The 18,731-nt window shown below is 39.2% G+C and overlaps 1 protein-coding gene across 7 annotated transcripts in view; it reads right to left on the bottom strand.

Annotated features, from left to right (window-relative positions):
• ZBBX (zinc finger B-box domain containing) overlaps positions 1-18,731 on the bottom strand; it is a 71,601-nt gene that overhangs the window by 27,446 nt on the left and 25,424 nt on the right. For 5 of the 7 annotated variants that reach the window (XM_025187071.3, XM_075937880.2, XM_075937878.2 and 2 more), the window contains exons 8-16: positions 14,097-14,267; positions 13,191-13,359; positions 7,411-7,531; positions 6,721-6,842; positions 6,350-6,453; positions 4,821-4,900; positions 3,351-3,526; positions 1,771-2,087; positions 503-656 (exon numbers count right to left, since the gene is read on the bottom strand). In XM_025187071.3, the coding sequence (XP_025042856.3) occupies positions 503-656; positions 1,771-2,087; positions 3,351-3,526; positions 4,821-4,900; positions 6,350-6,453; positions 6,721-6,842; positions 7,411-7,531; positions 13,191-13,359; positions 14,097-14,267 (1,414 nt within the window). Of the gene's footprint in view, positions 1-502; positions 657-1,770; positions 2,088-3,350; positions 3,527-4,820; positions 4,901-6,349; positions 6,454-6,720; positions 6,843-7,410; positions 7,532-13,190; positions 13,362-14,096; positions 14,268-18,731 lie in introns of all 7 variants that reach the window. The other 2 variants (XM_089780777.1, XM_075937879.2) reach the window with 2 other exon arrangements.

The raw sequence follows: 18,731 nt of genomic DNA, 5'->3' as shown, positions 1-18,731 counted from the left end.
CACACAACAAAAACAAATATACTTTAAAGTGGTATGCAGATAATTTGTCATTTTTTTATCTTTTCAAATTCTATACTTCAATGTAAGGATTTAGTAACTTTATATATATCATTTTAGATGCTTTAATGGAAGCCATTATAAGTAACAGAACAGGCATAATTTTAAGCAGGCCATCACATCAAAATTTATCACCAGCAAAAACGCATGAATTCTGACTGGAGTCCAAACCCTGAGGTGATACACAGAGAGAAATCAAGTATATTGGTATAATTTACAATATGAAATAGGAGTCTAGTTTATCCTGTAATTTCTTACCTTCCATTGGTTGTTTTCTTGGCAGAGCAAGTTAAACCAGTATCAACCAATTTATCATTCTGACCTAAAAATTACACCCTGTACCTCGCACATAGATATATAAAGATAGAAATACATCTCAGCACAAATAAAGACTGTGATGCACATATGTACTCAGTAATGGAGGATTTTATTTCCACATTATTACCTGAAACTGAAGTACTGTTGTTTGTAGAGCTGTAATCTGAGAAAGGTGAAGGAATTGTTACTTGCTTAGAATTTGCATGTAAAATAAAGAATCCCTCAAGTCCCTGATATTGTGTCAAAATAGGTTTCTCTCTTCGGGCTACTTCCTGTAACAACTGGAACAAAAGACAAAATATTAAAGACAACTAAAGGTATTTTCTACTCATACTAGGCTATGACAAATCAGTTTCACATAAGAATAATAAAATTTCACATAAGAAACCTGAAATCATTCTAATTAATTTATAAGTATTTTTATGGAAGGTTTAAAGTTTTAGACATGGAATACTTCTAAAAAAAATCCTAAAAAACATTGCTTACTCAGTAGTTAAGGTAATCAGAGTGAATTATCTCCCTGATCTTCCTTCCAACTTCTGTTAAGCCATTGAAGATATGACTATTTTGGAATTAAAAACAAACAAACAACCAAACAAAAAAACCCTTCTGGGTCAAGTCATACCAGGGCTGAAAAACTGTTGTGTAGACATTTGAGATTGGGCTGGAACCCAAGCCCTGGGACCTTGCAAAGGTAGAAGATCCCAGAGCTCAGGTACCAGCCCAAGCCTGAGTATCTACACAGTGATTTTAGCCCCTCAAGGCCAACCCATGCTGTAGGTATTTTTATCCCAGTGTAGGCATACCCTGTGATCTGCAACCATTAAAAGAAAATCAAGATTACTTGCCTTGACAAACACACAAATGCTGTATTCATAAATGAAATAAGCAAACAAACCTGCCACTCAAGCTTACATTCAGTGAGAAATGCTTGAATACTATAGGTTCCATGGGAGGACGTGCCCAGCCTAAGATATCAAAGCTAAGGAGGAAGGGATGGTGAGCAACAGGCAACACAAAGCACTGCTTTTGAGACGAACTAATCTTGGTTTTCTCTTGCTCTTCTTCATCTATTCCCACAGAAGAGTGAAAATGGGGGTGGAGAAGGGAAGGGAAGGGAAGAGATGAAAGCACGTTTATCTTTATCTTCCCCAGTTGCAAGTGTGAATCAATGACACCCTTCTGCCTCACTAACATTACATCCATAATTACCATTTTTAATGGAGTTGATTTGTTACTACATATTAATGTGTAGTACTTCATGGTAACTACTATATATAGTCAAATACCAGTCCCCCTCTACTGCATTATGCCAAGATAAAAATGTTGAAATAAGTAGACAGGGCAGTTATGCAATACTGACTATATCTGGAGAAAAGGTACATAACATTTTACCACTGAAGCCCCTGTAGTTACAGGTAAATCCAAATTCTTGCTTGTATGGAGACTGTTGAATTCCAGTGATTCTTTATTGTTTTTTAATGATCTTGTCATGGGGGAAGGTTCATTGCTTCCTAATTTGGGAAGGTCAATAGTCTTCTCAGGTGACATACAAGCACTAAGAGATCTTCTGTAAGTTTTTGCTTTAATGCTTTCTTTTTTTGTTATGGCACTTTCATTATGACTGCTGAGAAGTGTTTCTTCTTTGCTAGAATGGATGCAATCAGTATAAATTCTTTCATTATTCGTTGTAGATGTTCTTGCAGAGGAAACTAAACAAAAAAGACGAAGTGGATGTGTAAAATCTACAGAGATAGTAAAATAATACAGATTTCTGAGTCTGGAATAAGAAATAAACTGTTTTGTGACTGGTGCTGAATAATGATTTTGCAATACAAAACTGCCAATTTTTCAGACATCTTTCACCAATACAGCCACGGAATTTCACAGATGCTTCTATATATGTTTTCAAATATGCCTTTGTGCCCACAAATCAGATAGACCACTAGCCAAGTACTTGGGCTGCAAATATAAAAGCCTCAATGCACATGACAATTGGTGAATACAATCTGTGAATTCTATTAAAACTGTGAGTGAAGGGGCCAACATGAATTCTCTAAATAAACCTAAAGACTTGGGATCAAATCCCTACCTAGTGTAACTGATTCAAATGATTATGCATGTAATATACCCAGATATTGCAAACATCTGACGAAGTGGGTCTTTGCCCACAAAAGCTTATGCTCCAATACATCTGTTAGTCTATATGGTGCCACAGGACTTCTCGTTGTTCTTGCAGGTTCAGACTAACACGGCTAACCCTCTGACACACTGCGTCCCTAATAATCAAGCTATAAACCTGTTTTTCTGCATGCCATACAATAATGCCACTTGACTCAAAAATGAGTGTTCAAAGTATCTTTAAAGAACAAATGTGTTTACTTTTAGCACAAAAATCCCATTGCATTGAATTGATTACAAGGTCTGTCTTCTCCAAACAAAGGAAGATAGTCCTATAAAATACTATACTGTCTACTAGTACGAAGTAGGGATGTGAATGGGTAACTGTTAACCGGTTACCGAGTAAGCATCACTCTTACGGGTTATCATTACTGGGTACAAGGTGATCTTTTCTGGGTACCAGTTAATAGGTATACTGGAGCAGCCCCCAACCCATAGTGGCTGCTATATCCCCATGCAGGGGCTGGGAACAGAAGCCCACCACCTGGCACAGAAGTGAGGAAGGTGGGAGCAGAAGCTGGCTGCCCATGCACAGAGGAGTCTAGGAATAAGAGTTACAACTGCTAGCTCCTGCTGCCCCCCCTCTCCCAAAGAGGGGGACCAGCTGTGGCAGCCAGGAGCCCTGCACGGGAAGGCCAGCAGCAGTAGCCCAGCATGGATGTGAAGGAAGGGGGAGGCGCAGGAGTGGTTTCCCGCTTAATCAGTTAACTGGTTAAACTTATGGTTCAACCAGTTAACTGATTAACCAGGATTTTACATCCCTAAAGGAAAGTGATAGCCAAAAATAATCTTACCAAATTTACCTTTAGAAATTTCTTTTTGGGGAATGGTGCTTCTATCATGAGGATTGAAAAGGTTTTTTTTGTCAGCTGTAGAAACAGAATTAATAGATGCTCCACTAGTTACATCAGCAGCTGGTTCTGGTAAAAAGTCTGATATTGTATCCTTATGGTTTTCAGGCATTGCATCACTTTGGATTTAAAAAAAAAAAAATCACACACAAAGGCTCAGATTCTTATTAGAGATGTGAACGGTTAACTGATAAGCCTCACCCTTTACAGTGAGTATCAATGGCAGTACTCTATATAAAACTAATTTTAAGGACAAAAGTGAAATAAAAAAGGATTTAAAAAGATAAAAGGGCATAATTACAGGAATTAATAATTTTACTTGGACATACTAAATTTACTCAAGGGTATTTCTTTAAGAACATAATATAATCATAGAGCCAGATTTAAATAATACAGTGCCTGTTGTGAAAGCACACTGAAGTAATTATATGTGAAATGAAATATTTGAACTCATGTAAAAGTGTGTGTTGAGCATTAAACTTTTGTTTAAGCACTATGTACCCTCTTCCTGACCAGACTTTCACCAACAAGTTATCTATCTAAAGTAAAATGGAAACCTTCCAGTAGGGAAGAATAATGGAATAGTCAGGATCTTTGAAAAATCCCAGAGGAGTGGTAAGTCAAATAATAGCGCTACATATTAAAGATGCTAGTCACTCAACACAAATTGGATAGATTTTTATGAGTAGGATGAAAAAATGTGCATTAGAGGTATCTTAAATTAATACCAACAAGTCCCCTAGGTTCCAGGACTGCTTTACAGACTATCTTTATGCTTGTTGCCTTCTAGATGAATTGGCTCATGGGTCCTACGCACATTCTTAAGAGTGGCTGGAGAACTGAAACAGCATCTCAATGGCCTTTTAAAATTTGTTTTGTATAATATTCATATTATACAATGACCGGGACTGGATTTTTACAGCAAAATATTTCATTTAACTCAAAAAATAGATATACACACACAACAATCATTTTAACAATGAGGTTCATGGTAGGGATGTGAATGGCTAAATTGTAAGTCTCACCCAGTTATGGTTAACCGGTGGGAGCTAGAGCAGCTCCCCGCCCACTGTGGGCAGGAGCTGCTCCAGTTCTGCGGGGACAGCCGCAGGCAGTGGGTGCTCCAACCCATCCACAGCGGGGGGAAAAGGGGATGGGGGATAGCTGTTCCAGTCCAACCAGGCTGAAGTGGCTCCCCCGCCCAACCCATTAAATCAGTTAACCAATTAAACATAATGTTTAACTGATTAACTAATTAAATGGGATTTTATGTCCCTAGCCTAGCTCATGGTTTTATACTGTATTGTTAGGGTGAAATATTTGCCCAAATACTGTACATAGTCATAATAGATTACTGGTTCAGTTTCTGGAAAGTAATGAAATCAAACTACCATATCATGTTGTTCCATTTACCTTTGTTCATTACTCAGTTTTGTGGATCCGACTTCCAATATTACAGAGTTACATGATTCATCTAGGTCCTCTTCACAAGACTAATTAAAAAAATACATACACACCAATATAGATTAGCTAAATAATTCAAAAAATACATCACCACAGTGAGTGAAAAATTGGACAGATTACTTCTGTGACAGTTGGTGCTATCAGGGGAGAAATACTAGGCACATTTATTTAACTTTGGAAATGTGAACTTTCTATGGATTGACTGACATCATTAGCAACACACCAAAACAAGTACACTTGAATTTCTTTAATCTGGTAATTTTGGGAAATAGGGTATGCTGGATTATGGAATTTTTGGAACATTGGTGTTCATGTATACTTTTCATTTTGAATATGAAAATAAAAACATTTCACAAAATACTGAATTTTTATTTCATATGTAACAGACAACAATACCTACATAGTCTGGGATGCAAGGAGGGTGCAAAAGCATGCTGGGAGTGGGAGGGTGTGAGAGGAAGGAAGCATTCAAGAGTGTGATAGGGAGGTGGATGCAGGATCTGGAAGGGAGAGAGCTGGAGTGGAGTGCTTAACTGGCACCTCGCTCCTGAGGGCCATAGGTGGTTCTGCACGCCCCTCTGCTCTTAGGCACTGCCCCTGCTTGAGAAACGTTTCACTGTGCTGCTTCACTTCCAGCTGGTGGAGGGGGATGAGTGGCAGCATGCACAGCTTTTTCCTCCTCCCCCAGCTAGGGTCCGAACTAGGGATGTAAAATTTCAATTATTTGGCTATTATTTTGGCTATTATTTTCGATTATTTGCATCGACTATTTGATTAGTCGATAAGGGTGCCTCTGCCTTTGAAGGCCTCAGGGCTTTTGCTACACTTCAAAGGCAAAAGCGCTGCAGAGAGCATGGGGCCAGCAGAGGACTCAAGCAGTCCCTCCCTGGCATGGTACTCCCTGTGGAGTTTCAAAGCAGTAGCACCGCATAGAGCCCAGGGTTAGCTGGAGATTCAAAGTCCCCAGCTCACCCCAGGCTCCATGCAGCGCTACCACTTTGAAACACTGCAGGGAATCTGGGGCCAGCTGGGAACCCTGGGCTGCACATGACATTTCAAAGCAGCAGACCCCGGCTACATGCAGCACTGCTGCATGCGGCTCGGACCAGCCCCTCCTCTCTCCCACTCCTTGCTGCCTCTTTCTGATAAAGGCAGCAAGGGGAAAGAAGCGACTAGTCGACTAGCATGTCAACTATCCGATAAGCAAATGCTTATCGAATAGTCATTCACATACTTAGTCCACACCACAGGTGTTCCAGGGACACCAGAGATTAAGATGGGTTATTTGATCAACTGGCATTCTTAAAATAAGTGTACTTTAACGGTATTTCTAAGGTATGCCACTTAAGTTTGAAGTCTAGCCAACCAGATTTTTCTGTTTAATTCATTTTGAAAAGTCAACTGCTCAATCTGTTTAAAGGTTATAAGATAATTAAACTGAACCATTTACAGTTTACTTCTAAGAAACATATACTTACATCACTGAGTATCTCAATTTTCAAAGCAGACTCAAGGTTCTTAGGAACTGTGTCAGACTCTTCTGCTCTAAAAAGAGCTTTCCAATATTTTTTCATATCTTCAACTGGAAAATACAGTATAAGTAGTTAATACACTTTTATTTTATTTTTTAAATATTTGTATGTATTGAGTTACTAGAGTTGGGGTGGGAGGGAGGGAGGGATGGGAGTTGTTATTTTAACCATCATAAGTTTCTTTTATTTCCTGACTACCCACATACAACTTCAGGAAAGAACCATCTACTTGCAATTGTTCAGCATGTATGGATGTGAGAAAGAATTGTAAGAAATGAATATTTAATAGAGACATAACTAACAGAAGTCCAACAAACCTATTAAATAATCATCATCATCTCCATCTCCTTCATTCAGAGCACCATGTGTTTCATTCATGAATTCATGCTTAAGTCTGAATTCATCTACTTGAAGATGAGGTATTTGATCAAATGGCATTCTTAAAGTAAGAAGAAAAAGAGGAGTCAAGTCTTTAAAAGTTACAGTATTATTACTATCATACAACTGTATGAAACACTGACACTTTTTACAGATAATGAAGTTTGGGCATCATCATGCAAAGCTGCTTGTGAGAAAGGCTGACCACCTAGACTTCCACTGACTTCTGTAGGCACCAAAGATATTTAGTACCTCTGAGAAACACAGGTTAACACATTTAATCAAGCACCTTCTATGCTTCAGATAATGTATTCTTATAATAGTAAACTCCTTAAGGTAAATTAAAACTTTTAATTTTTTTTATTTAATAACTTCAAGTTCTACAAGAGATTCTTATTTTTGTATTGATATTAACAAAAATCTCTCAAAAATAATTCCAAAAAAATTATTCATCAACATACATACATAATTAGTAAATTACTTTACGGGAAAGCAAATGAGACAGTAATTTCCTTTAACTTTCTAATGTTTAATATGTTCTCAAATATAAAATTGCTTTAGATGGCTCATATTGCAAATTTAACTATTTAGGGATGTTTTTTATTAGCAGTATAGGATTCAGTGACTACCTTCTATGTTTTTTAAGCCACAGTTTCTCCATATAATTCAGACTTTCTTCTCTGAATTCAATTTTTACAGGTTCTCTCAAAATTGTGATATTGGTCTGTACCTCACAAACTCCCATGGAATCTGTAAGTATAAAGAAAACTTGAATACATGTTATTAAAATATGATAATATGCTTTCTTTTTATTAAACTATAAAATTAATTATTATTCATAGTATATCAGTAGTATATGCTTGGTTTCGATGTCTGCTTATTCATGAAATTTAAAAGGTTATTCTCATATTACTCATATTCTAAGAGAATTATCTAGAACTTATGACCCAGATGAAAAGTGAGTTTACAATCTAATTGGATTAAATGAAAACACACTGTTTGGGCTAAATCATCATACTCTCTGCAAAAAACAGAATTTATACTGAGGTATCTGACATCAGTTGACTTCTTTACCTGCTCTTTAACTAGTTGCAAATAAAATGGAAGTTGCAAGGATATATGTAAAGATTCCACTGACAAGCAGTAAAAGAACTCAGACATAATGAAAGACTAAAAACTAGCTGATTAAGACAATTATATATCCTTCAACTATATATCCTTCAATATTAGTGCATTGCCTGTACTATGTAAGCTTGCTAATTAATTCTGAAGGTCATGTTCTTGGAGGTGAATGATCTGAAAAACACATTTACATGGGATAACTGATTGTCTAGATTAACATGAAAAAACCCCAAAGCTCCACACACTTATGTCTTATATTTATGCACTGAAGGCAGCTGGACTGCTCACATGCATGAAGTAAAGCCCATGCACATCTGCAGGATCAAAGCCCATTGGTTTCCAAACTCACAGGAAAAGGTACAAGTATAATAAGATTACTCCAAATATATCAAGTAGCAAGCCATTTATACTTCAGAAAGACAGAGCACAAAAACCTGTCATCCATATACCAGTGGGGAGACAGAATATCCAGCACAAATCCAAGTAAACAAGATTTCATGGTTTGTGATTAACTGATCACATCTCTTCACAAGGAAGGATTCAACCTGATACTCTGAGATTGATGGATTTAGCTATGAGAGAAAAATAAAACGCACTAAGACATAATGTACATAATCCTGAGGCATGTGAATTGCTTACCTCAGTAAACAGACTGCAATCTTTAGCTTTGAATTTACTAATATAAAGGTGTCAGATGAAAGCAAGAGACCCAAGACTGAAGAGGCATATAGCAGAAGTGCTGTGAACAAGTACCTTTGATCAGAATATCTGAAAATCTGTGTCAGTTCTATCTTATTAAATTAGTTTTACAGATTAAGAACAGCAGTTAAATAACTTGCCCAGGATCACAAAATCAGAAATAGAACTCTGGTCCCTTGTGCCGTCAGTAGAAAACACTATCTGCATACTATTCCACTATTCTAAAGAGAGAAAATACATCATTTTAAGGAAAAGTTATTTACTGTTCCTAAAGATTACCTCTTCAAAGCAATTCAAAATACTTAAGTCCTTATTTGCAAAGTACATTAAAAAGCTATAATAATCCAATATCAAAATGCGGCCTACTTAAGCAAACTGAATTTACAGAAACAGATTAAATCAGCATTCAGAGTGCTTCAATATACAAAGGCACTAACATTTATCTGGAGCATCTTACACTTAAGGAACACCATATAACCATCACAATAACTGTATGGAAAAAAAGTAGTGACATTTGAAAAAAAATCCAGTGATATTTGCTAGCTGTACATAAATGAGCATGCCTGCTTTGTGCAGTGCTCTGTTCTGGTCTTTGTTTGGTTCTAGGGAGTCCAATATTAACTTCCCTTCACACCAGAGCTCCTCAGTAAATCCACCAAGACTTTTGTGGACCAATGCTCCATCTTAAGAACTAGTTTATCAAGGTACAATACAGTCTCTTTCATCCCAGACTCTGACCAGGTACAACTCCTCCTTTCCTTTCCTCCTCCTACTGCAGCCTCAAACAAAGTCTGTTTCTGAGGTGTTTTATTTGCACCACCTGCCCTTTGTGAGGCTTGTCTAATTCCCTTTGACAATCCCTCTTCTGTGAGGTTTGGCTTCAGTTCTTCCCACTAAGTCCTGGTCTATACTAGGGAGTTATTTCAAAATAACCCCCCTTATTGTGAAATAATAAGCGGAGTGTCCACACTACCGAGCCCCTTATTTTGAAATAACGGGCTGGTTATTTCAAAATCTGCTCTCCTGCTTTCCTCAGAGAATAAGTTTATTTCAAAATAGTTATTTCAGGAGTTATTTCAAATTTAGTTATTATGAAATAATTTCTTAGTGTAGACATGCCCGGACAAAGCTACTTCTTAGTTTGTCTCCTTTCAAAATGCTGTGGATTACAGGCTTCTTTTCTCATATCTCTGGATTCTGGGAGGTGAGTGATTTCAGGTTTTGGTTGGGGGAGGTTGCAGCTTTAACCATGATTCCATTCCAGAGGCTATTTAGGCACCTGAAAACTTTTTTTTTTTTTTTTTGCAGGTGATAACTTAGAAATTAACTGACAGGAATATTGCTCCAAATTCTTATACAGGCTGAACCTCTCTTAACTGGGACTCTATGGTCCAGCAATATGCCTGGTCTGAAAGGAAGGGAGGAAGGATGGACCAGGGAAGTTCCAGGACCAGAGACTCCAATGGAGGTCTGGTGGCTGAGAGCTCTGCAGGGGGGTTGCCTCGCACTGGCAAAACGGAGTCAGGGCAGGGGGGCAGGAAGCAGCAGGGCTGCCCAGCAGGCTAGAGCCCAACAGGGGGCTACTGCCCGGTAGCAAAAATACCCAGCAAGACCAGGAAACAGTGGGGTTGCCCAGCGATGGGATCAGGAACCCAGCAGCAGGGCCGTCAGACAGCACAACCAGGAGCCTAGCAGCCCCGCTGCTGCCCAGCGGCTCAGCTGCATGGCGGGACTAGGAGGCAAGGCAGCTGTCCTGCAAGGCTGGGAACCTGACCACTGGACTACCTGGTGGCAGGGCCAGGAACATGGGAGTGGGGCTGTCTGGAGGCACAGCAAATAGGCTGGCAGCCCTGCTGCTGCCTGACAGAGTTGCCTGGTGAGACCTGGAGGCAGAGCACTGCCCAGCAAGACTGAAGTCCAAGCAGGTCTGTCACCCACCAGCACAGCTGGACCCCAGCATGGGGGCTGCCCCATGGGACCAGAAGTCTGTGTTTGTGGTGGTGGGGGTGGGAGGCCTTTGCTGAGGGGCTGATGGTAGGGGGAAACCAGTGGGGAGGCTGGCAGCGAGGCCATGGCTAGGAGGGCCCAAAATGACCTTCCCTCGTCTGGCAAAATGCTTCATCCGGGACTGGTCAGGTCCCGAGGGTGCCTGACCAGGGAGGTACAACCTGTACTAAGAAAAATATATAACAAACATCAATTAAAGCCATATTTTAAGTTTATTTGTAATTTTAGAACGATAACAGAAAGATATTTCCAATCCCAAATCTTGAGCAGTCAGTTTAAGAGCCTTAAACACAAGTTTGATACTTTGTACACAATCTTCAGTACAGAGAAATAAAATCTGCTAAAAATCTGCTTAGCCTTGCAATTATTGTTATTTTTAAAATATTGTATAGTCAAATTGTGAAGTGGAGAATGAGATAATTTCTTGTAGGAATGTTTAAAAGTAAATAAATTACTGAAAAACAAAGCAGCACTCCAGATATGAACTAAAGCATGGACAACAGCATGCTTTCATCTGAGCTGGGGGGGAAAAAAATCAGCAAAAATAGAATTTCCAGATTTCTACTGAATCAATAGACTACAGTCATTTAAACATAAAACAGTAGCCCGAAAACAGTCCAATCAATGTATTTAAACAATTTCTTTATTATCATACTGGTTTATACCTTTGAAAAGAACCACTATCTGACTAATTCAATGATGGATGTTAGCACTATAGATCTATAGCAAACAAATTTTGTCAGCCATATCTTGGCTTGTATTTATTTATGTGCACTGAATGACTTATGCAAATAGTTTTGAATAAATGCAAAGGATTGGAAGAGAGTTCCTGGTGTGTTGCTCCAAGGATTTGAGAGTATAAACATCATCTCCATAGCATTCACTGAAGGTACTCAAGTTTGTGAGACTCTGCCACCCTCAGAAATATTAAAGAGTAAGTTAAACAGGAGCTAAGATGACTTACCAAGTGAAAGAGTAAGATGACATACAGCATAACAGACATAGCCATAAAATGGCTGGCTGCTTAGGACAACATTTATTTGTATCTGCACATAAAAAAAGGCCAGCAGCTCCTTAAAAGGTGTTCTGGGAACAAGCCCTAGAATTAAAAAATGTAATTGCCAGCCTGCTGAGGAATCACCATTTGTATGTAACAGTCTGTATGAGCCCTGCCTGGTAATCTGACCCAAAGTCCATTGTAGTTAAAGGAAAAACTCCCATTTAGTCCCACTTTTCTGTAAGAATAAATGGCCACCTCAAGGCACTGCCAATATCCCAAAACTTGGGAGAGCTGAAAAAAATGGGAATGTTTTCAGTGTAATTTAAGCAATGCTTGTGGTGTGACACCTCATGTTTGTCTCTTGACATCCGGGAAAGATCCCAGGTGGTCATTCTTTAGCTCAGCACTTAAATATCCATAGACGGGCTAATGAGAATGCGCATTGGGGGGGGGAGACAACCCTCTCTCCTGGCTGAGAAGCTCTGTGTCTACTGGAGCTTGTTCCTCCCAGCCTTTGTAATACAGCAAACTGTGAGAATGAGGGCACATCATGAGGAAATCTGCAGCAATCATCTTCTGAGCTTCCTTCTCTACCCACCACTCCCTGAGCCTGCTTATCTCAAAGAATTTGAAAAAAGTGCAGCAGAAGCTCCCTGTCCTTCTATTGGATCTGCCAGAGACCTCTGCATTCCTCTTGGTAGAGCAAAGAATAGGCAAACTGAAGGGGCTGGCAGTGAGGACAGAAGTGTAAGCCAAGGGAGGTGACTGCTCACCTTTATGTTTTGCATTTGTTGCTGCAGTTTTGTTCTTGCCAAGATAAAACCAGTATCTCAGGAGCTCTGAGTCTAACCCAGCTGCTCCTGATTTCAGCCAGTAGCAAAGCAGGGGTTTACATTGATGAGCCTGCATTCCTTTCACTCTGGTGAGTATGAACTGGAGGGGGAGAGGAGTAAACAAAGAAAGCCGCCTACACTGCTCCCACTGCTGACTAGAGAGGAGGCAGGAGTCAGTGTCCTGCTTTGGTAGGAAACTTAGGGGAGCTCCAGCCACTCCTTTTCCCCCTTAAATAGTACTCTTGAATTCCGGGACACAGCTCCAGAAGGCTTCCTCAATTGCTTTCCTCACCCACCATTTCAGCAACTCACCCCCAGCTCAAACAGTTCCTCCCTTCCTTTTTGTCCACTTTTCCCTGTCTTATAAAATCTAGGTACCTTCTGTTTCAATCCATCAGCAGCAGCAGCAGCTCATCAGTCAGAGGCCTTCTCTTTCAGTCAACTGGGCATCAAGAAATCAGTCATGCTTTCAGTCTCTGACAAGTATTTTATCAATCTATTTGATGTATTGTTAAATCAGTGCAATGGGAGGATAGGAAATGATTTACTATCCAAGTAAGAAGCATACAGCTTGTGTTGTGAACTATGTCACTTTCCAGTAGCACAGAATCAGCTGGAGACTTAGAAAATGTCATTTTATTTAAAAAGTATGAATTCATATATTACAAAGGGTTGAGAATATGCAATATTTACCAAAATGGATTCCGTTTTCCTTTTAAAAATGAATTTAGCAGAAACTAGTTCATACCTGGTTTAGCCTCATCAGAGTTCTGTTCTTTTTTGTGTTCATGATTTCCATTTCTCCACTGAGTTAAAGCTTCTTGAAAGGACTCTGCAGATTCTTCCTCATCAAAGGTACCATGTAGTAATAGTCCACTATTCTGATTCTCAAAAACTGTTGGTACGCTGGAAACTTCCTGAATCAATTTCAGGAAAGTGATTAATCAAGTATGCCTTAGTGGCAACTGTCTTCCCCACTATACACACAAACCTGATGATGAAGGATTAATGGTTTTGCATCTCAGCTGCTGAAAGAATTCAGTTCTTGAATATGGTACCCTTTCTTATGTGGTATGCTTGGGCTCAACTGTGATCAAAATTAATTCCAGTCTATTTTTGGAAATAGCTCCTTTTGGCCAGATTGAATTGAGATGCCCCATCAAGAGGGCTTTAAGCCAGACTACTAAACAAATGTGAAATGCACACAGACTTAAAGCCATATAGAACCACCAGATTATCCACTCTGACTTCCCCTCTATCACAAGCAATCCACACACCCAATTCAATTAGGAATGAATGCAATTTCTAAATTAAGGATATCCTTAAAATAGTTAAGTATTAAAAGGAAACAGTTAATTCTAATGCTATAGATATAAATTGTCCAAAGTCTAATAGAATCATTACTTGTTTAATTACAAGCAAAGTAATAGCAATATGAGGCCCTGCATCCCATGTAAACCACACACACAAACATTGATCTAAGTGTGGACCATATGGATAGCCTGATCTGATATTTGGCAATTTGTGACACCAGAACTCACAATGCAAATGCACTTTAAGGAATTGTGAGTGTAAAAAATGGAGTTTTCTTGTTTCCAGGAACACACACACACACACACACACACACACACACCAAAGAAATTCCTCAGCCTACCTCAGCAGCATTCCCTGTTGATGTCAGTAGAGATGAAGAACTGTCTGAAATTAGCTGATTCTTGCTAATTGTTTTCTTCTGCTCATGATTCTCTTTGGATTCATCAGGATCTAAGCCTTTCATGAACTGATGGGTAGCTTCTAATTTTTTAACTGGCATATGGGTTTTGGCCTACAAACAACACAAATCACCCAGTTTTAACACACACATTTTCCACTACACAATGCTCAAATTACAGAGGAAGAAGCATAAAAGAAAGACCAAACATATTTTATCTTCAACAAGCTGAATGAAACTGAATATTCAGATCCCACATGAACACAGGAGATTACATGATCATTTAAGGAATATGGGACATAATCTATGCAGCATGTTAAAAAAACTTTATAATCAATGTGCTATAAAATATGTAACTAAGGAAGGTCAAGTAGATATTGGTTAGATTTTGTCTTCTTTAGAAATGTAGCCAGAGAGACCTAAAGAGTTGAAGTTCATTTAAGGAGCTCAAAGGAATACTAAAGAAATCAAAATATCAAATCTACTGAGTGAGAGACCAAGTGTAAGAACTTATTTAAAGATCTAGATAAGTTAACCTAGGTCAAAGATTGGTAGTAGTTCTTAGATGAGGAAAAACAATTGTAATCACATTATCTTCTGCATTTTTGTTGCAGTTGTGTTGATCCCAGAATATTAGAGAAATAAAGTGCATGAGATATCTTTTATTGGATGCTTTAGAATCCAGAGATCCATTGTAAATCTAGGCCCAAATACTCTGAATTTGTGACTATATTCACTCCAGGGCTCTCCCTCTAGCCCCATTTACCTATGACAATACAGTTGGTCTGGTGCCCTTGCTATCACTGGGATTCATCTCACATACCATATTACATGACCTTCCTACCAGTATGCAAGAAGAATTAATGTTGCTTCAAGCTAGATTCACTTTTTGCCATTTTGACAGCATATAGTCTATTCAGATATTTATCACTGATAATTATCACCGTGATATGAAGCATAAGGTACATTTTTCTGAAGGGAAATACGCTATTTTGTAGAATCCCCTAGTTCTGATTTCTCACAGCTGCAGGCAACAATCTTTTTTCCACTTGGGCAAAATATTTGGGAGACCAGAAGCACATATTTAGAGGGAAGTAGAAGACATTCTTTTCATAATTGCATTTCCTCTTAGTGGACTTCCTTAAGGCATTTTATACTCATGCTCCACTGCAGAGATGAAGTGTAAGGCCAAAGAAAATAAGTTCAGTGCTTTCTAGTCACTTTTCATTTGACTTTTGACCACAGCACTCAGGTGAAATTCAGCAAGATTAATATCCCCTGCTCAAGAAATAGAAGCATGTGGAAGCAAGTGGAAAAACTGACTGCAGTTTGTGAATAAAACTGTTACATTGTGTTAGTCTATAAAGTGCTACCAGACAATTCGTTGTTTTTTAGGTTTATCCTGTACAGACTAACTCAGCTACTCCCTGAAGCTTTTGTAACTGGTATTCTTCGAGATCTGTTGCTCATGTCCATTCCATTTGTGTGTGAATATGCACAATTGTCAGAAGGTTTTTCCTTCAACAGTACCCGTTGATCTGGTAGGGAAGCCCCCAGGAGTAGCACCTCCATAGAGGTGCATATATAACTCTATTGGCCCTCCAACTCCTCAATTCCTACTTGCCAGAACTCTCGGACGAAAGGGAGGTGGGGCAGAATTTGGAATGGACATGAGCATATGTTCTATGCATAAGGAAGAACAACAGTTACAAAAGGTAGGTAACCATTTTTTCTTTGGGGGATTGCTCATGTTCATTCCATTTAGGTGACTCCCAAGCTATACTAAAGCTTGGGAGTCACCTAAATAGTAACACTACTACATAGGTTTTAGGTAAAGTCCTGAGGCCCAGGCAGGCCCTGGTGTGGGGGGACTAATGTGGGGTGGGTAACCCCTGCTAACTAACACGATTTACAACTATGACTATAACTACAATTAACAAAGAAACTCTATTTACCGAAGAACTACTAAGGAAGGACTTGCAGTAGCAAGTGGAAAACGTTTTAACAGCCATCACAGGTGGTAAAAAAAGAACTGAAGAGGTGGAGGGTTAGCAGCAGCATATAGGCACTGCTAAGGGGAAAAGCTTCTGATAATACTGCACGTGGCATGTGCACACCTAAATAGAAAGGACACGAGCAATCCCTCAAAGAATTAAATTATATTCTAAAACATTTATATATTATGTCCATCACAGATACATGTAAAATTGCCACCTGCCGTTCCAGCTGCATATTCTATACAGAAATGCTCTCTTGATCTGGCTTTTGCTTGTTTCTTTCGGAACAGTTTTAAAGTTCTATTGAACTGATTTCAAAAAGAATACTCTGATAAATGTACTAGATAGCTCCCTACATTATTATAGTTCCAAACATCTATCATTTAGATGTTCTGAATTTCTTCTAACAAGATAAGATGATGCTGAAACATCTCAATGATTGGGTAGGATTTTGAAAAATGATTAAGTGATTTCAGACGACAAATCCCAACAACTTTCATGCTTTCAAGAATCCCTTCCATAATATTTTCTAATCTTGGTATGATATGTAACTGGTGGGAGGACCACGGATGCTTTTGGACCACAGAGAGCAGGGAGAGGAAGGTCTGGTGACAGCACTGGAAATACTCTGGGGGAGGGGGGCAGAGACTTGGCCGGGGGGAACCCCGGGGTAGGGAGAACAGGCAGTGCAGCCAGGGAGCTCCAGCCTTGGGGAGCCCCAGCTGGGGCAGCAGGAGGAGGCAGGGGCTGGAGCCTGGAGGCCAGGGACAGTGGAACCAGGTACAGGCCACAGTAAGCCAATAGAGGGGAGTGCCAATGAGCTGGGAGGTCAGTAGCAGGGGACCTTCCCTGGACCAGCAAATCTCCTCATTCAGGACTGGTCAGATCCCAAGGGTGGCAGACCAGTAAGAATTGTATCTTAAATGCATAAAATGATCTGAAAAATAATGAAAGTAAGTCTTATTCACAGGTTTTACCGTTAGGTATTTCAATCTATAAAACTACTACAAGCTGTCATCATCCTAAGAATTCACAGGGGTAGCTGTGTTAGTCTGTAACTTTAAAAATGAATACTCCTGTGGCACCTTAGAGACTAACATACTAAGAAATTAAACCAAAAACTACTTCTTATTGTTTTCTTTTAATAGAATTGCACATTCTTTTTCTTCTCACCCCCTCACAAAAACCATTTCACTGAGCTTTCTAAAATTATTTTTAAAACATGAAGATCAATAGCACTTAAGTACTTAGGGTGATAGCAGGCTGTCAGTCTCTTGGACTAACAGAAATTCAATTATTTGGCACAAATGTCAAAGTTATTTTAATGTGAAAGCATTTCAGATATCATAATGTCATAAAGATGATAGCAGCAGATCCAACCTACTTCCATTTCTCAAATGTAATACATCTTGATTGCCAAGGACTTTCCTGATCCCCATTAAGGCCCAGGACTGTAAAAGCAGCAACTAAGGCCTCAGATGGATTTTCAATTTTCTCCTTTATCACATTTAAAAAAATGTATTCCTGCCATCACATACATGAGATTGGATGTACAGCTACTTTCTTGTTTTCTGAAGTCTTAGAGGCACATTAAAGAGATGTTCCAGCACACATCAATACATTCAATATTGGCCATTGTAGATAGCTAAATTCCAGGAAGGTGTTAGGTAAACATCATTTTATGTAATTCACTTAATTGTCACTGCCTAGCATTTCTCATTATGGCTACATCTAGACTGGCATGATTTTCCGCAAATGCTTTTAATGGAAAAGTTTTTCCGTTAAAAGCATTTGTGGAAAAGAGCGTCTAGATTGGCACGGACGCTTTTCCACAAAAAGTGCTTTTGCGGAAAAGCGTCCTTGCCAATCTAGACGCGGTTTTGCACAAGAAAGCCCCGATCGCCATTTTCGTGATCGGGGCTTTTTTGTGCAAAACAATACCGCGTTGTCTACACTGGCTCTCTTGCACAAAAGCATTTGCGCAAGAGGGCTTTTGCCCCAATGGGAGCAACATAGCATTTCTGCAAGAACACTGACAATCTTATGTGAGATCGTCAGTGTTCTTGCGGAAATTCAAGCGGCCAGTGTAGACAGCTGGCAAGTTTTTCTGAAAAAGCAGCTGCTTTTGCGGAAAAACTTGCCAGTCTAGATGCAGCCTATATGTTTTACTTTTCCTTTGTCTATATTGCTGGTAAGATTCTTTCTTCCTTGCTCTCTTTAAATATATCTTCTCGCACGCTTTGCTAGATGTTAGTCAGAGCATATGCTTAAAGACAAGGTTAATTTTTGAAAACTGGTTGGGTACTTGCTTCCAGATTTGGAATCCCAGTACCAGAAGCTCTGAGCAATCTAGAAGGGCAGCCCCTATTGAGACCATGTGAGTGTTCCTTGTTTTGAACATTCGTACGCACCAGGCTATAAGAGTGATACCTGCCATCTCCAATCTACCTCCACAACAGTTTGAGTCAAACTGAGGCAGAGCTCACTTAACTTGCTGTAACAATAAATATTTACAGGGGAAACCCCTCAAAAAAGAGCCTTATAAACTCAGATAATATAATATGAAATGCAGTGGAGCAAC

This window comes from Pelodiscus sinensis, chromosome 10, assembly GCF_052426305.1.
Source record: "Pelodiscus sinensis isolate ZL-2025 chromosome 10, ASM5242630v1, whole genome shotgun sequence".
In the NCBI taxonomy this organism is placed as follows: Eukaryota; Metazoa; Chordata; order Testudines; family Trionychidae; genus Pelodiscus; species Pelodiscus sinensis.
Note: the sequence above shows the minus strand (reverse complement) of the source record. Positions and strands in the feature narration are given on the sequence as shown.